Below are 23,351 nucleotides of genomic sequence, written 5' to 3' on the forward strand. Positions count from 1 at the left end.
GGGACATACCTCATTTCTGCCCCTGGGCGGCGCCACAGCCTCTGTAATCTGCTGAACTTTAAGGTTTAGCTTTATGAAATTGGTTGCCATGGACATTCACAGAATATACCAATAGAAATAAAAAACAAAAACACTCAAGCTGAACTCTCTAAACCAGATGTGCACAAATTTAAGTTTTACTTAAAATCTTAGCTATAATAGATTAATTATTAAATAATTATTAGTTAATTAAACCCTGTCTTTCCATGTTTGTCTTGCATGTTGTAAAAAAAAATAAAACAGTGAAAATTGGGTGTCAAATGGAAAGCAAAAGGTATACATTTGGCCAACTATACCTTATACATAAATACAGATGCCACCCCTATTTTAATGCTTTTTGAAGGAAAAACTGTTAAAAATGTTTACAAATTATTATGTCAATGTAAAACAGTCCAACTTTTTAAAAGTTATTTATTAAACTATTGGACATGCGAATAACCTTTTATTATTATTATTATTATTTATTTATTTACTTATTTTTAAATATTTGACAAGGTTATACTATTCTCCAGTATATTTCTGCTCCACATGTGCACTATTTTGACTTACAATATTTCAATAAAAAGAAAACGGTTTAATTTTTATATTTAAGGGAAAACAAGCATTTAAACAGCAAAAATAACATTTTATAAAATTGAGATTAAATTATTTAAAAAGAAATATTAAATGAACAGATGCGTTCAGAGTTGCATGATCCGCTGTCACATAGACAACAAAATCTCCGAGGATCTTGAACGCAGCACGAAGCTTGACAGCTAAACAAGCCAATATGGCGGCCGCTAGCTAGGTAACCCGAACAGAACACACCTTGGTCTTTTATTATCTTTGTCAGCAGTCAGGAAATCACCTGGGCCTATCAAGCATCTCTGAGCGGGACGGTGTCGGATATTTTTTCCTCTTTTCCGGATGTTATTTAGCTGGAGTCCGGTATGTCGGGGCTGATAGGGAGTCAAGGAGACTCGCAGGCTGGGGAGAAGTGACAACACCAGCGAGCCGACGGCTGACTGTCTCTGTTTGGTCCCCTCACCTGACGACCGGGATGTCCCGCAGGTAAGACGGACTGAGCGCGGTTGATATCCTGCCTTCCTCCTGAGTTTCCCAGCGTAACCAGCCCTGGCATGACTGCTGGTTGACACGTCGCTCCTGGTTGATTTAATGGAAGAGACAACAAACACTAAACCCGGCCAGACAAGAGTGGAGTTCATTCACATTGAAGATACACGTAATTTTTAACAAACCTTTCAGGAATCGATTAAAAAACAGATAGTAATAGAAACCATTTAAATATCACATAGAAGAAATAATTGTATGTAATGTAGCATGAAGCGCTGATAATGAAAGCACCCTTTGTTTGCTCAGAGGAATACATGATAGATAATCTATTATAGTGTGTAACCGCAGAACAGCAGGCCTGGTTGTTTTTATTACACACTCATAGAGAAAAGTCCTCTGTATAAACGGCTGGATGAGCTTCCAGTGGTGTCAAATCATCTACCACATACAGAAAGCAAAAATGGTCCAAACTGATCAGTAAATGAGTGTTTAGTGGATTACTTGGATTGTTGGCAAGTCTGTTTATTGCACTTTTAAATGGAGCCACAGGAAAGTGATTATTTGTGGGATGAGCAGCAGAGTTGTGTGTGTGGGTAGTGTCCAGAAAAAACTGTCCAGAGCTTCTCGTTTGTCATATATTGGAGTATATGAAGGAAGTCTGAAGAAATAAGACTTATATATAATATATATATATATATATATATATATATATATATAAACAAAGTTTTTATTGAACTAACAGGAACCTCAGTATCATGTGGAAGATCCATACACAGCCACAACAACAATAGAAGATTTATACCCAAGAAGGAAATAAATAATCCACAAAACTCTCATTTACTGACTTTTTCTGATAACTTTCGCTCATATTTTTAGACTGTTCGCTCGTTTTCTTTGGTTTCTGGGCTGTTTTCATAAATCCAGGAGCTGTGAGTCAGTCTGGAAGCTGAAAAAGGCTAGCTGCATGTTCCTCCCAGATTCATTTAATTTCAGTTCATTTGTGTAATAAAAAGCAGGTTTTTTGTTAACTTAATTAAATATTATTCCCAGCATTGGTTCTCTGAAACAGCTGGATGTAAAGTGAAGGTGTCACTCAGCTGATGACATCCTGCGTGACGCACGGAGGTGGAAGCATCATGCTAAATTTACATAGATTTCCCTCCACATCAACATTGTGTCTACAGAGTCCTGATGTAACAGTCAAATGTGTAATATTATTATTTAACATTTTTATTCGGTGCTGAGCAGCTCATCCTTTAGAGCTGTAGATTTTTTTTAGAAAAATAACTATATATAAATATGTTGTAAATGTATATGACATGTATTATGTCATATACATTTACATACATTGTTTTGTCTGCTATTGGTTTTACTTGCAATGAAAATTAAAATAAAAGGTCTTTAGATATCTAAACTCTTAATGTCCAAATATATGCACAATTTTATAAAAACAAAATTAATACAGTAAAAAAAATAATGGGAGGGGGGGCAACAAGAAGAAAAAGACTAGAATAAAACAGAACCAAATATTAATGTGAATGTGTGTGATGGGTTGAAAGCACTCAGTGTAATAACAATAGAAGTACTTTATGAACGGGGGAATGAGACGTGTGGTGTAAATCGCTTTGACTGGTCAACGTGACTAAAACACTGTGTTAGTTCAGTTATTTTACTTTTACTGTCTATTTATAAATAATAGAATAAAAAAGGCCAAAAACTGTTTGTTCCAGAAAGACCGGTGATGATGTGAGAGTAGTTTGTTCATCGTTATCACAAAGCTGTTTATGAAGTGTTGTAATTAACATCCAGGTTATAGTGAACAAAGTTTATCTGACTGTACAGACTATTACATGCCAGCTATGATGTAACTTCCTGGCTGGTGGCGGCTGTTTTCCTAGCATCATGTTTTATAGCGTTAGTGGATGATCCATCTTTTTGCAGATGAGGTTTCTAAATGATGACTGATAGCTTATAATTCTTCCATCAAGCAGCACAGTGACACTATCTGCTGTGAGTATCTGCTGGGATGAAATGTTTTATTTAAGTATTACGTGGCTGCTTATATCCATCTGTCTGCTTCCACTCTGTCTGTTTTAAGAAAGCATAGCTTCTGTTTCATAGTAACTTCACACATCTATGATGTTTAGCTTCTGATTACTTCTAGAAACTTTAACTAAGTTTGTCTCATCAGTACATTAAGCTTAAAATAGAAATGTGTGAATTTTATAGAAACAATAATAATTATTATAATGGATTAGATTTATAAAGCGCTTTACATAGTGTATCCATTATTCATCCACTCCTCACTCATACCTGGTGAAGCTACTTGTGTAGCCACAGCTGCCCTGGGACAGACTGACGGGAACGGGGCTGCCAGTCCGCGCCTACGGCCTCTCCGGCCATCACTGAACATTCATCCACATTCATACACCAGCAATGCCGACACTGGAGGCAAGGAGGGTAACGTGTCTTACCCAAGGACACAATGACAGATGAGTGGGAATCAAACCGTAAACCTTCCGGTCGTTGGACATCCCGCTCTACCGCCTGAGCCACTGCTGTCCATACAGAGGATCCATTTTTCTTCTTTAAAATAAACTAATCATTACTCTGTGTTTGTTAAAAGTCTGTTTCTGCTCAGAGGAACAGCAGCTGCAGTCAGATATCAGCAAAAGGCTGCATTTCCACTGACTGATGCAACGCTGCAACATCCAGGCTGTGTGACAGGAAATACATTTAAATAAATTAAATATGAAAGAATTATTCATTCCTGATCAATTGTCCACTTATAATTAAACAAACTAATTATAATTAAATACATTCATTAAAACACATCATTTTTATATGCATTGCAAAGCTATATATAAATATATATATATATATATATATATACACACACACACACACATATATATATATATATATATATGTATATATATAATATAAAATATTTAACCCTTAAAACCCCAAACCATGTCTTGCTATTTGTGCTCTGTCTGTTGTTTATAGATATATATTAAAGGTCCCATATTATGCAAAATTCACTTTCTAAAGGTTTTCTAACAGTCATATGTGTCCTCATAGCCTGTGTATGAGGCCCAAAAACGAGAAAATTCTGTCTTTCCTCTCACTTGTTTGCGCCACTTTTTAGCGAATGTGTGCTCAAACAGGTGAGTCTGAGATCTTTCCCTTTGTGACCTCACGAAGGGAAATAACCACTTCCCCCGGTAATGGATACTGTCATTGACCAAACCCCTTGGCTAGCTTAGTCTGCTCTCTAAAATCTTTGAGCAGCCCTTGGAAAGTCAGATCCTCTTCCAGAGAGGGACATGGACCGGCACCACTCATAGACATTTATAGGGTCAAACACAGAAACAGCCTGTTCTCAGTCGAGCTCACTAGAGCTAATTTTGGATCGGCTGAAATTAAGGACCAAGGCTGAAAATGGGTTATTACACTTTGAAAACAAAGTTGTTGGACCTCTGACACCCATATGAAATTGTTGAAAAAATGTTTAATATGGGACCTTTAAGGTTGTCAAAAATAATGCATTAACAACGTTAATAATTAATTAAGTTGATATTTCTAAGGCATTTGCAGCATCCATCGTTTGTGACGGTGAGACATGGAGGTGTCTGAACGCCCAGACAGACACCACTGTGAAGATGAAGTTTTCTAACTCCTTGTAAAACTCTGCATTCGCTGTTGTTTGCTATCAAGGATGACGGGGATATTTTTCTCTTGTATTATTTGTAAAAGATTTCCACCTCCTCCTCCATCCATCTTTACTTGAAATGACCTGGTCACGTGACCCCTACGTCATGTCTGGTGATGTGTAAATGCAAAAAAAGTGTTTCCATTACACTTTTGTGATATACTTCTATATCAACACGTCTGAAAAACCACTTGATGAGTTTTTGTGAAATTCTGGGGGTAATGGAAACATGGCTAGAAATGACATGACAACTAGTCCATGTTGCCGGCTCATTCCACATCTTATCCTAGTCTAGTTTAGTCCTGTAGACTAACGAGCCTGAATATTTGGTCCAAAGGGCCAAGCAGAGAGAGAGCAGACAGTAAGATAACTTCATGCTAGCACTGTTAGCATCAGTTCTGCTCTGCTACTGAGAACGCTTTAGGCTGACTATTTTAATTTAACGCATTATGGACCCGGGTCAGTACAGACCGATGTTGATCCACTGGAGAAAAAGTTCTTTTGTATTGCTTTGTGATTGAGTCAGAGATACTGAGAGGAACATTGTACTGTTAATAGCAGAAAAATTCCAGCCATGGCGCCTGCTCCTCTACATACCATTATTTCTTACTGCTTTTGTCTGTCTGCAGGTAAGCTCCGCCCCCTCTATGAGCCAGCCCCTCCCTGTCCCTGCTGATGATGTCATCGCCTCCAACGAAGTCCCCCGACTCACCCGCTCCCAGACCCCAGCTGCCGCCCTCTACTGCCCTGGATTCCCTGTCCATATCCTCCCTTCTATCTGGGGATCTGGACAATGAAGGAGAGGGGGAAAGAACAGGTGAAGAGGAAGGACTGGGAGACCTGGAAGTCAACCCGTATGATGGTTTACCCTTTTCTTCACGCTACTATTCCCTTCTGGAAGAGAGGCGGCAGTTTCCTGTATGGAAGCTCAAGCAGAGTCTTCTGGAGCATCTGGAGAGCCACAACATGGTACTGGTCAGCACCCCCAGTGGATCTGGAAAGAGCACCCAGGTAATCAGACTACCTGACATTTATTCAGACCACACTCTGAACTGAAGCCACTGGTGGTGTTGAAGCCAGTAAAGAATGAAAGACCAGTCTCACTGCTGACTGGTCCTGATAAACCTTTTCTAAAACACCTTTCCTTCATGTACCCAAAGTAAAATGAGAGCTGCTCTGTAACCATGTGGATGTTTAGTTTTGGTTCTCTTTTAAAGTTTATTTCCCACTTTAAATGTTTCTGGGGCTGAGTATGCAGTCGCATATCTTGGACGCTCGGGTAAAGAGAGGGATGGAGCTGTCAACTGATGGGGAACTGAGAGGTGAGCTGATGGTGGGGAAGGGTGCTGGTCAGGCCTGGCAGGCTCAAAACTTCCTGTAAGGGTCTGCTGGGAGCCTCTGGTGGAGTCCCCTGTCAGAAAGAGCTTCAACTCCCACCTTTGGCAGAGCTTTAACCACGTCTCCAGTCAGATGGGAGACATTGCATCTAAATGGGCTGAGTACTGCGCCTCTATTGTCGAACTGGAGCTGTGGGCGCGTGGTTGTTGGTGCCTGTCGCAGCGATTGTAGATGCCAGCAGTGAGGGATACTGTCAAGCTGAAGGAGGAGTCCTTTCTGGCCTTTTTGGCCTGATGAGTATCAGCAGACTAAGCAGAACACTTCTTCAGTGGTCACTGAGGCAAAAACTCAGTGTTTAAAAAGGCCATGAGATATGCTATCCTAAAGGATCTGAATGCTGCTGGGCTGTCCTGACTGACACGCCTCTGCAGCATTGCGTGGACATCGGGAAAATCCTAGTCTGCCTCTAGCCTCTGTAGAGGCGTGGTCGCATGTGGTCACGATCACACTCATCTCTGATCACACCTCATTCCTCACACTCTGCATGCTGACACAGTCCCTGAGTTGTCCAGTGGGTTTACACACCGAGAGCTACCCTGTATGAAACCTGTTTGGTCAGGATGTATAATAGAGGGGTTTTCTTTTCTAATCGTCTACAAAGAGGTTTGCTGATTATTTTTACATCTACATTTAGAAGGGATATTAGGCGATAGCTGGATGGCAGTGTGGGGTCTTTGCCCAGCTTCAACAGGAGGCTGATGTTGGCAGAGTTCATTTTTGGTAGTAATTTATTATTTTCCTTAAATTTTGATATCATCTTATGAAACATAGGTGCCAGTGTATTTTAAAATTCTTTATAGGATTCTGCTAAAAAAATCATCTGGGCCTGGAGCTTCATAGCTGGGCATGTCTGATAGGGCTTCACGGAGTTCTCTGAGAGGTGAATCCACAGCCGTGGCCTGCTCATGGTGTAGTTTTGGGAGGCAGATGTTGCTAAGAAATTGGTCAATACTGTTGTCTGGTGCGTTGATTTGTGGTGTGTATAATTTTTGGTAAAAGTCCCTGAAAACTAAATTTATTTCCTCATGGTGATATTTCCTGATGGGTCCTTAATAGAGGCTAAAGTTGAATGAATGAATGAATGAATGAATGAATGAATTAATTAATTAATTAATTAATTTACTGTCATTGCACAACAATCACATCAGCAATCATTGGCAGTGAAATTCTTAGATCCCAGGTTCTCTTAACAAAGTTAAAAGAATATAAACCACAATAAAAATAGTCGAACACAAAAAGCAAGAATACCACAAATAAGTTATTCAGTAAAATATATTATAAGCAATAATGTTATTTAAAGGCGGCGCTGCTGCTGACAGCAGTTAGAAGTCTTATGTCCTGCGGTATGAAGCTGTCCCTGAGCTGGTGGGACGGGCTTGAATGCTGCGACTCGATTGGACGGACCCTGCTGAATGGTCCGCCTCACTGGTCCATGACACTTCGATTTCTGTCTATAGGAAGGCAGCAGCAGAACTGAGGTGTGATCAGATTTCCCAAAAGAAGATTGAGGGAGGGCCTTATACATGTTTGCGTAAGGGGTGTAAACATGATGGAGTGTGTTCTTGCCTTGTGTAGAACAGCTGATGTGTTGGTGGTATCTCTGCAGGACTTTCCTCAGTTGTTTCCTCAGTTCCTTGTTGTTTTTTTATTTATTTTTAATTGATTAGCTAAATATTTCTCAGACTTGTTAGCATGTTCAACGTTCAAAGTCTTTGCATTAGGAACTGTGTCTTCTTATCAGTTTAACTCCAGCTTAGCCCTTCTTATTCTGTTTAATATGTAAATCTGAGGCGGCACCGTAGGCATCCTCTAGTGATTTCATTTCAAGTTCTAACCCGGATTCTTTGGCCTTTTCTTTTTTTTCTCATAGGAGGAAAACCAGATTATTTTGCCTCACATTACTGCTTTTCCTGCTTCCCACACAACACTTGCTGACGTTCCTGCAAGGTTACTGTTTTGTAAATATATGTCCCATTCTTTTTTTAAAGAAAATAATAAAGTCAGGGTCTTTAAGTAATGATGTATTAAATCTCCAGTTTCTAGCTGGTGGTGTGATGCTCTTATTCACCAAAGTTAAAGAAGCTGGTGCGTGATCGCTGATAGCGATGGGATAGAGTTTAGTTTCTGAAATATTACTAATTAGAGAACTGCTGACTAAAAAGTAATCTAACCTGGAATAAGAGCGGTGAACTGATGACGTTGAGAACGCCATGCATCACAAAGACCAAAATCCTTCACATACTGCTGCCCGTTCCGAACGTTTCCTGGGTTGTTCAGTCTGTCCACTGCAGAGTCCAGCATCAGGCTGAGCTCCCCTCCCATAATGACTGTGTTGTCTAGGAGGCAATATCAACATTTGGACCATATGTATTAGCAATGCATAGATAAAGATTGTGAATAGATAAATGAAGTGTTCTAAGTCTACCTTCTGCAACGACGCTGTTTAAAGTGAAATTTACTTTTCTGTTTAAAAGGATGGCTACACCTCTCCGTCTGGTTAGAACAGGCTGCAAACACATGAGGAAACGGAGCTGTTCTGAGTACATCTGCAGATGTTTTAGCCAGATGTGCCTCTTGTAATAAAACAATGTCTGCCTGTAGATCTTGTAATCTATTAAAGCTTTTTTCCCGGGAACCGGATCCATGTACATTCCAGGTGACAAACTTTGGTGCGCTCATGCTTAAGTTATTGGGGTTTGTGTGTGTGTACGTGTGCATGTATGTAAACTTTGCTGAATGTTGTTCTGTGAGTACAGGTATTCGTATGTATCCCGTCTAATTGTGTTTAATTTCTGTGTGTGTTGGCGTGTGGTATTTGGGTGTGTGTAGGTGTACTGACTGTATGATCGGTGGGATATGTTAGAAAGTCATGTAGATGTTTACATTAATGACATAAAAGAAACTAGAAGTGCAACAAGCCTGGGTGAAGTTATAGGAAAAAAGAAAGGAAGGAAAATAAAAAAGAAAACATTTAAACCCAGTAAAAACCTAATCACATGTAACCTCCGTGTTTGAGACGGGCAGTGATGTTAGTATTCCCATTTAACACGAGTAAAATAGAAAACGAAATGGATATTTATCACTAACGGGGAGAAAATAGAAATAGTTCAAACCGATCAGCTGAGTTTAGAAGAGCCAGGGAGTAACGGATTGATCCGTGTAGAGCGTCCCGGTCCCAAACAGCCGGTTCACGGGGATGACCACACTGGAGCCGCCCTCCATGAACCTCCTTCGGATCGGGAGCAGAATCTTCTGTCGCTCCAAGATCTCCCGGGGGAAGTGGTTGTTGACACTAAAGTCCTGCTTCCCCTTCTTTCTGTTTAAAGTGCTCCGACTTTGCCACGATGGGTCGAGTTTCCTAGATGCCATCTTGTGGACCCGGTGAAATGTGTGGCTTCAATGGTGTCATCTGGAAGTTGAAGCTGTGTTTTGATGAAGGTTGTTAGCTTCGGGGTCTTCTTCAGGCTGTCTGAGAAAAAGATTTTCTCACCTGCAAGTCTATAACGGTTTCTCTGATGTTCTTGTCTTCTCTGAGTCAACCCTTCGGTTAGAGAGTTTACCGACTCCTTGAGGGTGACGTTCTCCATAGCTGGCTCCTGTACCTGTCGCTGGATAAATTCCAAAGACTCGTGCAGCATTTGGAGCTCTCCAATAGTTAGTAAAAGTCGGCCCAGTTTCTATGAAAGACGAACATGTTTGATCGGTTGGTCGCCATATTGGAGTTTCTTGTATTCTCCTGACATTACATCATCACTTTCCGGTTTTTCTCCGTTCTCTGCGTCAAGCAAGGGGCAGCTAAGCTCCCTAAAACAGACCGGTTTTCATGCGCCATTCGCACCATGCATTCAGCCCTTGTAGCTGAAGACATATTTCTTCTGTTTTGGGTGTTTTTTCAGACAGGAGGCAGAAATAATTGTCCTCCTGAAGAAAAGGTTAGAAAGATTAGAAATATTAATTTTAATTGCAGTTTCTGTGATTAATCCTGGTTTATATGCATAAAATTCAATAATGAATTTAAAAGTAATATATTGCACACTTGTGCCTCCTGGATGCCTCCCTGGTGAGGTACCCAGGTAGACCAGGACATGCTGGAGGGACTACGTCTCTCCGTTAGCCTGGGAACACCTCAGGATGGATGCAAGGGTAGGATGATGTAGGGTTACGCCAGTCAGTCTCAAGAATGATAAGGATTATTTCACAAAGCATCTGTAATAAGAATGTTATGTTTGTTAATTTATTGGGAAAACTTTATTTTCTTCTTATTATCTGGTTAAAATGAGTTAAAAATCATCGAAAAGGTGGGAACACTTTGAATATAGGTTAATAGAAAGGACAAGCAGCATTTGGAAACGTGGCGTTAAGTCGTACACAACATTTGTTTTTATTATAAATAAATGTGATATCTTCATAGATTTGCATCAAAGTGTTAGATAGGAAGTATCTCCCGTTTCTGGAACAGCTGCTGTGTTCCTCTCCTCATGTTTCGGGTTTTTCTGCGATGACCTACTTGTTATAGCTGCTCCTCAGCTCGGCCCCCCTCAGGCTAGTTAATGACAGCATTAAAACCACCCGCTCTGCTGTGTTGTAACCTGAACAGACATTTCATCAGCTTTTAGCAGCTTCACATCTACCTGTGCAGGTAACAACACTGCCTTGTGTTTCTAATCCTTGTATCCTCCTTAAATGTTTTCCTTCTGGTCACCTTAATGACTAAAATGTGCACGTGCACAAAAGTGCTTTAAAATCATCAAACGTCAGTTTTTGTTTCTGCTTTTTTTCTTCAATCCCTTAAACAACATCAGACATTCTCAACATTCAAAAAGGAGGGGGAGAGTAAGCACAGGAGAAAAAGAGACAAGGATACACCAGATAGAAAGTTCCAGCTTGAGCTGTTCAGTGTGAACAGGAAAAACCAGACATCCAACACCTGTAAGAAAACAGAAAACCACCTGCAACAAAGCTGACAATCATCAGGAGCACCTTCAAAAAGACACAGTTTCAATCATTTCTTATTTATTCATTGAAAAAAAAAAATCATAGAAACATTAATTACTTTCTACATAAATGTCAGGAGGATGGGCTTTGGTGGTGAGTCTTGGAAATATAGAATCAGAAACTCCTTCTGTGGACCTTTGGGGCCAAAAATGTCCATATTATGTCATTTTAGTTTAAAACCATACATTTTTTAATGTTTTTTAGCGCCCCCTGGTGGTCCCATGATAATAAAACTTGCAAAAATACCAGAATTCTCGCCATCTTCCTACGAAGAGAAACCTGTTGAATATGGAGGTGTGATGGCCGCCTAGGCAGACACACACACTGGTAACCTTTTTCTTTATTTCAGTTAATTCTATACACACTTTATTTGTAATACTTACCATTTCTTTTACATTTCACATTGTTATTAGCGGGTTTGGCAGGCTGGTCGACTAACTGGCTGCACACTTTTAGCCGACGTATTCCCGTCACCTTGTTAATTTGGTTTTCTTTCTGTTAAAATGTGTTTTCTTTGCGTTACCAGTTCCTGGGAAGTTGCTGTGTGTGGGAGGCCTGCTAAGAGTCCCAGCGGAGGTGGATCTCCCTGATGAGGCTGCAGCCTAATTGGACTCATCCATTCTACAAGAGAACAGTGGGGGAGGGGTTTAGGTTTCTATTGTTGCATTACTTTATTTGTTATTCTTTATGTAGAATTATGATTATTTAGATTTGTTTCCCTAATGAGTTAAGAGTCTAAATTGTTTAAGTTCTGTTGTGAATTAGTTAAGTTTATTAAGTTAGTTGGAGATAGTTGTTTTATGTTTTCCCTCTTGTGTCAAAATGGTCTGATCAGCCAGTATATCGCTTCCCTTGTGTCAGTTAGTTTTCACTTCCTTATGTTTGGTTGACCTCTTTTATGGGCCCAGAACTTTTACTTTTTTATTTTTGTTGTTTTTGGTAAAATTAACTCAAAAGAGTTTTTCTTAGAAAAACCTCCTGTGCTCTCTTTGTCCTTGGTCTCGGTCCCTCACGGGTGGAATCCTGTAAAATGTCAAATATCACCAGTTTTCTTCCAAATGAAATGCTGGCATTAAAAAACGAAACTAGAGTGACTGAGAGAATAAAATATGTATTAAAAAAGACTAAACAGAAGAGTTATTGCTAAAAATTCATGTCACTAGCTGCAACGCAGCCAAAATGATCAACAAATAAAAAGAAAAAGTTGAGGAAAGTGTAGAAAAAGAGCAGAGGAAGGAGAAGGGATGAAGCTGGACTCCATTTTTTAACATCCTGTTTACAAATCACGACCACACCGTTTGACTTTTCCTCGTCTGTTAGCTGCAGGCAGCATTGATCATTTCTGCTGTCTTTCCTCCAGAGTTGAGCTTGGTCTGAATATTTGCTATAATTAGTCTTTAATCGGTGTTTGATCCTCGTTCATGTGCTGCAGTAGTTCAGATGAGTGATGAAAACACTGTTGTGTGCATGTGAAGCAGAAATGAGTGGAGGTTACACCCTAACAGAGTGAGCACTTAAAAACAACCACAGGAGTTGCTAGATTAATGAAGACTTATTAAATATTTGCTCAGGGCCATTTAAGGCCGTGTTTGTGTTCAGCCATCCATCATACTTTAGCTACTCGTTCCTTTATGACTGCAGACTTGCGGTGTGTGTGATGTCTATCAGATCCGAGTTCTGCAGGTGTTTCTGGAAGCTGGAGTAGCATCATGTGTTACGGTTCTGAGCAGCTCTTTTTATCTTCAGACATCATCATCATCAGGTTAGTAACGTGGTGTGTTCAGGTCAGAGTTTCCACAGACCATGTTCATAGTTTACAATTTGTGAATTTTAAACTCATTAAATTCATTTTAAACACTGAATTTCTAGCAATCAAAAGTTTACTCAGAATTTCTGACAACTAATTTTACAGTGTACAGATATTTTTTCTTCAAATTCAGTTTTGGACTCTTGAAGTTTCAAACAATGAAAAAAAAATCATTAAAAATGAGAAGAGTTTATTTCAGGTACAAAAATCATACAAGTCATTTCAATGCTTAACGTTTTTCTGTGTGAAATTCAAAGGTTAGTAAGAGTAAGTGAAACAGTTATTTTCTCTGTTATGACTCAGTAGTAACTTGAATTTTGCCGCTTTAGCAGCTGGTTTGTTTTAAAGCTGAAAACGGTGGTTTTTGTGCTGCAGGGTGATGTGACACCACGGCTGGTTCAGGGGCTGATGGTCTTTTCTTTTCACGTTGAATGGAGGCGTGTTGTATTCTAGGCCTGTTGCTTTGCTCTGTCAGCCTATTTTCAGAGGAGACGCCAACTATCGGCTTAATGTGTGTTTGATGCATTTTGGTTTTCATCAGTTTTTCCGGTCAGACTTTTTCTGTTTGGGCTGAGACCGTTCTGTCATTGTGTGGACCCAGAAAGCTGCTCGCTGACCGGAGGTTTTCTTTACTTCATGACTGTTTTAGTGGTTCGTGTTCGGCTGAATGTCTGTGGCGGGACAACCTCTGAACATAGGTTTTCTTCTTCTTCAGATTTCTGAGGAAAGACTTCATGTTAAAAATTCGTTAAACTCATTTTCTTTTTCCTTTCTTTTAAAGTTAGTTCAGAAAACTGAAAGCAGACATTTATTTTCTTATTTATTATATTATGATTCTCGTAGTTTGAGTGTGCTGCTAATAGAAATATGGTTTTATTTATTACCTAAAAGTACACCTGGAAAGTAATTCTCCATGAAGTTGGGTTGTGGCATGAAATGCTCACCTGGCAGTGATTAGAGGCAAAGAATCGGTTCCTGGACCTTGACTGTAGGTCTTAATGTTGAGATAAGTCATGAGAAAACTACAAGATGAAGTTGGCATTGCATACTGCTAATTCACAACAAAGTAGGCTACAGTAATGAACAATATAGTACGGTATGATACGTATTATACAGTATGGTACTTTAAGATACAATACAATGTAATATGGTACAGTATAATACTATACAATATGTTATCATACTGTACCATACAATATGATGTCCCCAAAGAAACTTTGTCTTGCATTCAAGTGCTGTAACATTAGCTACCTTAGCAACATCAATACATCCCCCAACACAGCAATAAACACCTGTAATCTAGGTACAACCATCCAGCTGCACAACAGAAACCGTTAATATATTATGCAACATTCATTTGAGATAAAAAATAATACATTGCATGAACTTGCAGCACTAAGAGAGATACTGCACAGTCCATATGGCTGTAAAATGCATTATTTAAAACTAAAATTAAAGTCGTCTTAGGTAACTTTACAGACTTAATTCAAGCTGATTCGTTCCTTACGTCTGTATTACAGCTTGGCTTCATTCCTCTTACTGACCTCAGTGTTTCTTCTCCTCCAGGTTCCTCAGTGGTGTGTGGAGTTTGCTTTATCCTACGAGTTTTCTCACGGCCTGGTGTGCTGCTCCCAGCCCTCCTCTGTGGCGGCGGTGAGCCTAGCTCTTCGTGTGGCCGATGAGATGGACCTCAGCCTGGGCCTGGAGGTGGGCTACAGGGTGTCTCACGATGACAGCTGCACACCTGACACTTTGCTCAGGTTAGACATCAGCACTGGTTATCAACTGACATATTTCCACTTTTACATAAACAAATGGAAATCTGTTGTTTGGGAGGCAGGGATGGAGGGAGGGAGGGATGGAGGGAGGGAGGGTGGGAGGGATGGATGGATGGATGGGGGGGGTGGAGGGAGGGCGGGATGGAGGGAGGGGGGTGGGATGGAGGGAGGGATGGATGGAAGGTGGGAGGGATGGATGGAGGGTGGGATGGATGGATGGAGGGAAGGTGGGAGGGATGGATGGAGGGTGGGATGGATGGATGGAGGGAGGGAAGGTGGGAGGGATGGATGGATGGAGGGAGGGTGGGAGGGGGGGTGGATGGACAGACGGACGGACAGACTTACCTCAAAGTAAGAAGGTCACTGGTTTGAGCCTCGGCTGGGGGGAGGTTGGAACAGCAGCCTTTCTGTGTAGAATTTGTTCTCCCCGTGTATGCTGGAGGGTTCTATCCAGGTTCTCTGGGTTCCTTCCACCATCCGAAGACATGCATGTTAGGTTAACTGGTCACTCTAAATTCTCCCTAGGTGTGAGTGAATGGTTGTTTGTCTCTCTGTGTGTCCCTGCGATGGACTGGCGACCTGTCCAGGTGTATCTGCCTCTCACCTGTTAGTTGCTGGGATAGACTCCAGCTTCCCTGCAACTCTACAGAAAATGTTACAGATCATCAACATCGCTAAATTTAGTGAGTTCTCATCTGAAGGAAAACCGCAAACAACGACAAATTAAAATATGCACACGAGTTATTAAGCAGTTATGATCAATGACTACAAGAAATCAGCATTAAAGGAAATATGGCAACAGTTAAGCAGCACTTTACAGTAACCAGCTGGACACTGGCTTTCTGCAGGAGTCTCTGGGATGTGTTTACTGTTCACTCCACCAAGACGGGAACGGAGGATGAAAACCCACTGGTGACGGTTGTTTTAACTGCTTTTGTTTTAACTGGTTTGTTTGTATTTCTATGTACCAAAATCTAACAAAAACGTGAAGATGTGGGGGTGGTGGGCAGTTTAGTGGGTGGAGGAGGAGAAGCTGGTTGACACAGCTGACCCAGTTTGAGTCTTGATACCTTTCCTATCAAACTCCTGCCAGATAGAAGCAGCAGATGACCAAACATCTGTCCTAACCTCTGTTTCTGTCTCCAGGTTTGTGAGCGACACTCTCCTATTGGAAGAAATGATGTCGGACCCTCTGCTGCATCAGTACGGCATCGTGATCCTGGACGAGCTCCAGGAGCGCACGGTTCCCACCGACGTCCTGCTGGGCCTGCTGTGTGACGTCTGCCGCCAGAGGCAAGACAACTTCCGGGTGGTTCTCCTCACCCACCCCTCACTTGCACCACGCCTCTCTGCTTTCCTGGGACCCTCCATCCCTCACCTCTCCTTAGACGGCCCGCTCGCTGAGCCCCCCAGCAGGGATCAGGAAAAGAAGACGGAGATTCTGTACAGAGAACTTTCATCGGGGAGGGAACCGGTGGCTGCCGCCTGCCACATGGTGCTGGATCTGCACCGGAGAGGAGAGGAAGGAGATGTGATGGTGTTTCTGGCTAGTCCACAGGTACTTTAGCATTGTTACCTTATGTTATTCAGAGAACTCAGAACAGAGTTATTCTGTGTTTTGTTTTAAAAAATGATTGCGTAATCATTTAAATGTAGTTTTAGGCTTTAATCGTTGGTCGGGTAAAATAAAATAAAAGAAAACATCTATTTTAATATATCTGCTTAGCACATAGGTTAGGAAACAGAGGAATAAAATGGCCTAAAATGCTGCTTACAGATGTTTGCAAATGCCATCAGACACTAGTTCTGGTCTGGTTTTGTCTTCCTACATGGTTGTTTAAGAAGTGAGAAACTGCTCGTTGCATCAGTTGGGCAACAGGTCAGTAACCAGTGTTGGGGACGTTCAATTTGTACGTAAAAGTAGTTCAAAGTTCAGTTCACACATTTTAAAATGAACCAGTTCAGTTCAGAGTTCATAATTCAATTTTGTAAACTAAGTTCAAAGTTCTGAAAATGAACTAGTTCATAGTTCTTTTTCCCAGTATGTTGCTGCGAACTATTACCCTCAGAATACGGCATTTTCCTATTGATGCCACCCATTCAGTCCACGCTCGTAGCCAGCTGCAGCTTTCACTCCTACAGTATAAAAACATGAGGAAAAACGTTGCTGGAATGGTCTTTTTTTAATGAGGAATTATTGAACGATCTGAGGTAGGAAACATAGGATGGACCTCAAAGTGCAAAACATTTAAACATTTTTTATCTTTTCATTAAGTCACTTTTCAGTTGTTTGTGAATGTAAAGAAAACTTTCAGAACTTGGATTATAAAAGTCCAACATTCAGCCCAAATGAAGTAAAATAAAACAAAGAAAGAAATGCAGACCATATGTCTGCATTTGTCAAGTTTATGAAAGCTGAGGGTTCCTCTTTCCTCAAAGGCTGCAGGTCTCCGACAAAATCCTGCAAATGGTTTTTCAGCTGCGGCTGACAGCGGAGCTTCATCTCAGTACTTTGTCATATACTCTTTGTTGGCAGTGACAGAGGTCAAACGTTTTCTGTAGGTCTTCACACACTGTTGCTGGTATTCTGGTCCGTTCCTCCATGCAGATCTCCTCTAGAGCAGTGATGTTTTGGGGCTGTCGCTGGGCAACGTGGACTTTCAACTCCCTCCAAAGATTTTCTTTGGGGTTGAGATCTGGAGACTGGCTAGGCCACTCCAGGACCTTGAAATGCTTCTTATGAAGCCACTCTTTCGTTACCTGGGTGGTGTGTTTGGGATCATTGTCATGCTGAAAGACCCAGCCACGTTTCATCTTCAATGGCCTTGCTGATGGAAGGTTTTCACTCAAAATCTCACGATACATGGCCCCATTCATTCTTTCCTTTACACGGATCAGTCGTCCTGGTCCCTTTGCAGACAAACAGCCCCAAACCATGATGTTTCCACCCCCATGCTTCATAGTAGGTTTGGTGTTCTTTGGATGCAACTCAGCATTCTTTCTCCTCCAAACACGACAGGTTGAGTTTTTACCGAAAAGTTCTATTTTGGTTTCATCTGACCATATTTATAGCCTTTTCTTACTTTGGTCCCAGCTTCTTCAGGTCATTCAGTAGGTCCTCCTGAGTGGTTCTGGGATCTTTGCTCACTGTTCTGGTGATCATTTAGACCCCACGGGGTGAGATCTTGCGTGGAGCCCCAGATGGAGGGAGATTATCAGTGGTCTTGTATGTCTTCCATTTTCTAATAATTGCTCCCATAGTTGATTTTTTCACACCAAGCTGCTCACCTACAGCAGATCCAGTCTTCCCAGCCTGGTGCAGGTCTACCATGTTGTTTCTGGTGTCCTTTGACAGCTCTTTGGTCTTGGCCATAGTGGAGTTTGGAGTCTGACTGTTTGAGGTGTGTAGACTGTGTAGATCCCACCATCTACATGTGATCTGAACTCAAAGCTCTGCCCTCTTCATCAAGAAAAAGAAGTGCAATATTTTCTAAAAATCAGGCACAAAGTGGAACATTTGGTATGTTATTACAACCTAGACTTATTCAACAGCTGATAAGAACATTGATAAAACGAACTACGATGCTTGTCAAGCTGAGACCCTTCAGTCCCAAAACTGTCCTGCTCATTACAGCGTCATAAAAATGTAGGTATTCATGAGGAAAGCATGATGACATATCAGGAGTACAGTACATCCAAAATATGTGGTTATAATGGGACTAAATCGGTCATTGTGCATATTTCTTATTCACTACATGTTGCAGCAGTTAAAATTAATAATAAAACTCCTGACCAAGTTTGAAACTGTTAGCCTTTAGACTGAAGGAAATATTGTGAATAAGAAGAAGGTACATGTTTGGTCCCTGAAGGTGCCTCAGGGATTAAAGTTATACACACCTTATGTACTTTAGTCCTTACTACATGGGTTACATGTGTCTGTGTGTGAAGTCTGATGGTGTAAAGTGTGTGCTGTCTGAGCTGTGGTTTCCCATCACCTACAGCCATTGTGTGTTATTGTGTTTTTAACAAGGGAAAACTGGTCAGACCAATCTTCACCCTGCGGTGTGCTGCAGTTTCACCGCCTTTGTCTTTCAGAGGAGTGAATCTCAACCTGAGAGGCCTCCTGTGGTTTGCAGCCACCTAATGTCCCACTTTTCACACCTCACCTCAGAAATGAAAGCAGATTCAGTGTGTCGTTGTCCAGGGTTTCTGTACGTGTTTTCGTTAAGCACATGAAACTCCTTCATGCATGTTTAACTCCCACTGTTTCTGCTCTCAGACAGGCCGTCGGTTGTAAACCAGAGTGTGTCGGTCTGAGCTCAGGTCAGTCTCTGTGTCCTGTTTCTTGTCTTGTACAGGAGATAGAGGAGTGTGTGGCTCTGCTGGAGAAGGAGTGTGTGTCTCTGAGTCCTCAGCTCGGACCTCTACGATTCTTCCCCCTCCACGCCGGACTGGGTGGGCAGATCCAGCGGGTCTATGAGTCTGACCGCGAGGTGGAGAACACCAGCTGTGAGGAAGGCTGTGGAGGTGTTAAAAGGAAGGTTATCCTCACTGATACGCTGGCGGAGGCCTCCTTCTCCCTGCAGGCAGTCCGCTACGTCATAGACACGGGCCTTCAGCTGAGAACCGTGAGTACATGTTGAACATAGACCGAGTCTGGAATGTAACCACGCCATAAATTACAATGATCCTTGTTTTCTTCTAAAGTTGCAGCTGACGGTGGATTTTAGTGGAAAATGTTTTACTATTTATTCTGCAACAGGTTTATAATCCACAAATCAGAGCGAACTCTCAGGTCTTGAGGACCATCAGTAAACACCAGGCTAACATGAGAACTGAGAGAGTCAACAGCCGCCTTCCAGGTAGGTCAGAGGTTACCATACTGTTACCATGGTGACCATTGCCACTAATTACCTCACAATAATGCAATTTTCTAAAATATCTGACTAGCATCTTTACACAGACAGTGAAAGTAAATAAAAATAAAAGCAGAGTTCGATGATTTACGAATCTCATAAACTCATATTTTTATTCCCAGTAGAAGATAAACAACATGTCAGATGTTATGTTCTACTGGGAATAAAATGTAATGTCCCTCTGGGATGAATAAAGTATTTTAATTTCAAAATGTGGTTGATTAGATTTGGAAATCATTGCATTTTTTAAAATTTATATTTTACAGAGTCCCAGTTTTGTTGGAACTGAGGTTATCTGTCATTTTACAATCTGCTTTGTCTTCTTTCATTCCTCTTGGTTGTGCGTAGGTCTGTGTCTCCGTCTCTACTCCCAGTCTCTGTATGATGAAGGGATGGGGGAGGCTCATTGTCCAGGAGTGATGGAGGAGAATCTCAGCCACTTGGTACTGTTGCTCAAAAGACTCGATATTGCAGACATGGGACAGTGCAAGTTCTTGGACAGACCAGGTACCTCTCACAGTCTTATCACTGTACCGTCATGCAAGTTATCAACAATACAATTACATTTATTATTATTATTATTATTATTATTATTATTGGTTGTAGTAGGTGCCAAATCTGGATCCGCTTAACCTTCCTCAGCAGTTTCTGGGCCTCTAAGGAAACCACCACAGCTTTAAAAAGCTGTCACTTTATCCCAGTTTTCCAATATTTACATTTTTAGTTGTGTTCCAGCACTAGACAGAACAATGGAAACCAAAGCAGAGTTTAAAGTCAGAACTGAAATGTTTATTGATAAGATGAAAAAGATTTACCCAGAGAGAGATGAACCACGATCCAAATGACTACAGATGTTAGTAATTTTCTTTTTTAGACTGAACTTGACAACAAGAAGCACTAAATGTAGTTTTATTCAAAGACTCTATCTGGTAAATCCACAATGATCCATGATAACAGCATTATTTATCACATTTCACCATAAAAACATCACCATCACTACTATGTTGCTAAGAGACCTCTTATTAGACCTGGACATGATGATGAAGCCACTTCCTGTCAGACTTTCCACCAATCAGAGAGCTTAGATTGACGGTAACGTCCAATCAGGAGCAGCCAAAGATCAACCAGTGAGCAGAAAGTTCTATGTGTGTGTGAAAAGAAGAAAAATAATGCTCCTCTATGGCTGGAATAAAGCCAAGAAGACGTTTCTGATGCACGGTGGCGCCATAAAGCAGCTGAGCTGGAGTTGGTTTAGTGAGGATAGCAGGTAAATAGTAGCAGGAATAACTGGAAATGAGGAAAAAGTGGAAACATGGAAATAGTTTCTGTTGTGTGTTTGTTTCAATAACAATATTTTTTCTCCTGAAAGCCAAGACTTGAGAGAACGATGAGATGAGAAAAGGCTTGGTCACTGTTGATCTGTGTGTTATTTCTACAAAGCTCTGACATCAGATAAAATGTCTGTGTGTGTGTATGTGGATCTGCATTTTTAAGTCTAATGGTGTTGGTCCTCCATCTCCCCCTCCTGTCCAGCCCCAGAGGCTCTGATGCAGGCCTTGGAAGACCTGGACTATCTTGCAGCTCTGGACGATGATGGTAACCTGTCGGAGGTGGGCATCATAATGTCAGAACTGCCCCTGGAGCCCCCGCTGGCTAAAGCACTGATTGCTGCCTGCGAGTATGACTGTGTTGATGAGCTGCTCACTATCGCTGCCATGCTCACCGGTAGGAAACCCCATCTTCCCTCTGCTTGATTTTTGTGGATTGTATTGTGAGCAGCAGGGTTTTAAAGAATGAGGGTTTGAGCTGATGTGTGTTGTTTCAGCTCCAACCTGCTTCATGACAGCAGAAAGCAGGAGAGAGGAGGCTGCTGTGGCCCTCTGGAGACCTCTGATGCACCCAGAGGGAGATCACATGACTCTCATTAACATTTATAACGCCTTCATGGAGCGTACGTTTACTCATCTCTGTTGAAGAGACAGATTAAATAAATGAGTCAGGAGGTCAGAGTTGGATCCAGAGATGATGGGATGTGTGGTTTGGTTGCAGACAATCAGGACGAGGCATGGTGCGTAGCCAACTTCCTGAGTCACGCTGCCTTACGATTGGCTGTGGTGATCAGGGCGGAGCTACTGGAGGTCATGCAGCGCATCGAGCTTCCTGTTTCTCCTCCTGCTTTTGGTTGCCAAGACAACTGCACAAATATCAAACGTGCTCTCATCTCAGGGTTCTTCCTCAAAGTGAGTGACCTTCATCATGTTCCTGGTTCAGCTCCTCCCTATCTATTCCTTTATACACGGATCTCCTCTTCTTCCTCAGGTTGCTCATGACGTGGATGGGTCTGGGAACTACCTCCTGCTGACGCACCGCCATGTGGCTCACCTTCATCCTTTCTCCTCCTACCTTTGTCGCCAGCCGTGCCCGACCCCTCCCCCCTGGGTCCTCTACCACGAATTCACCATCTCCTGTGACAACTGCATCCGCATCGCCTCTGAAGTCCATCCTCAAATGTGAGTGAGACTTCCACATAATGGATTTAGCTGGCACATAATTCTGATGCAGATCTTCGGTTTTGCCTGGGCCTGGAGCAGGTTGGCGTTTCTTTACCTTTGCGGTCTACTTCTCCTTCTTAGCACTTTTATTAATCTCCTTATACTACATTTTTCTTCTTCTGTGTACCCTTCTTCTTCTTCTTCTTCTCCATTTCTCCTTCTTGGTACTTCATTTTCATTCATTTTCTTCTTCCTCCTCCTGGTTCTTTTCCACCTTTTGTTTTTTCTTCCCCTTCATTCTCGTCCTCTTCCATCTTAGTACTGTTCTTCTTGTTTTTGTTTTTGTTTTTTTGCCCCCCCAATCCCTCCACCTCCGAGTAATTATCAGTCCCATCCTTTTAATCCTTCCATCTTGTCTGTATGGTTCTGCTTCAGGCTGGTGGACCTGGCTCCCCAGTACTACCTAGGGAACCTTCCTTCCAGTGACGGTAAGGATCTGCTGATGGAGCTTCGTCAGAGTCTGGAGGCCCCATCAAATGAGTTGGACCTGGTGTCACATGACCACAGCAGGACTTTGAGAGACACTGATAGACCAGGAGAGACTCCCAGTCAGTCCAGCACAGAGCTCTGTGTGGTCCAGTGACGCAGGAGAAGAAGAGGAAGTTGCCCAGAGCTGATCTGAGAGGTGGTACTTTTTTTTACCATCTATCCTCGTTCAGTCATGTAGATTTTTGATGGACTTGTTCTGGAAACACTGATGTTGTGTTCAGCTGTGAGAGAAGCTTTTTATTTTCTAGAACTTTAAACTCTTATTTAAACACCGATTGATGTTTCTGCTGAGGAGAAATCCTTTTAACAAACCACTGAGGTTATTTTTGTGAAGAATGTTGAGTTGAAAGCCTCAGTGTGCTAATATTTATGACCTCTGACTTCTATGCACATGGCTTTAATGACAAACTGTAGCAATGATCCACAAAACTTTGACTTTTCCTCTTTCAACATTTTGTGAAGGTTTGATCCAGACTTTTCCTCCTCTGTCAATATTAAAACTTCAAATAAAAATGGTCTTTTTCATGTTTGAAATCAGCTGGAGCTTTGCCTGCTTGGACTGGGGTTGTTGCCGTGGTGATTGCACTTGTCCCAGTTGCTGGGGGTCCT

The 23,351-nt window shown here is 41.6% G+C and overlaps 1 protein-coding gene across 2 annotated transcripts; it reads left to right on the top strand.

Moving 5' to 3' along the window:
• Positions 1 to 772: 772 nt before the first annotated feature.
• dqx1 (DEAQ box RNA-dependent ATPase 1) lies at positions 773 to 23,276 on the top strand. 2 transcript variants are annotated; one of them, XM_041969505.1, is made up of 12 exons: positions 773 to 1,089; positions 5,437 to 5,818; positions 14,574 to 14,767; positions 15,932 to 16,343; positions 19,144 to 19,413; positions 19,548 to 19,647; positions 20,050 to 20,208; positions 21,235 to 21,426; positions 21,527 to 21,652; positions 21,751 to 21,941; positions 22,021 to 22,211; positions 22,629 to 23,276. In XM_041969505.1, the coding sequence occupies exons 2-12, from the start codon at positions 5,483 to 5,485 to the stop codon at positions 22,834 to 22,836; spliced, it is 2,379 nt and encodes a 792-aa protein (XP_041825439.1). In that variant the 5' UTR covers positions 773 to 1,089; positions 5,437 to 5,482; the 3' UTR covers positions 22,837 to 23,276. The 2 variants fall into 2 exon arrangements, with proteins under 2 accessions (XP_041825439.1, XP_041825441.1); XM_041969507.1 differs by lacking the exon at positions 773 to 1,089 and adding an exon at positions 1,124 to 1,233.
• The last annotated feature ends 75 nt before the right edge of the window (positions 23,277 to 23,351 follow it).

This window comes from Melanotaenia boesemani, chromosome 19, assembly GCF_017639745.1.
Source record: "Melanotaenia boesemani isolate fMelBoe1 chromosome 19, fMelBoe1.pri, whole genome shotgun sequence".
NCBI lineage: Eukaryota > Metazoa > Chordata > Actinopteri > Atheriniformes > Melanotaeniidae > Melanotaenia > Melanotaenia boesemani.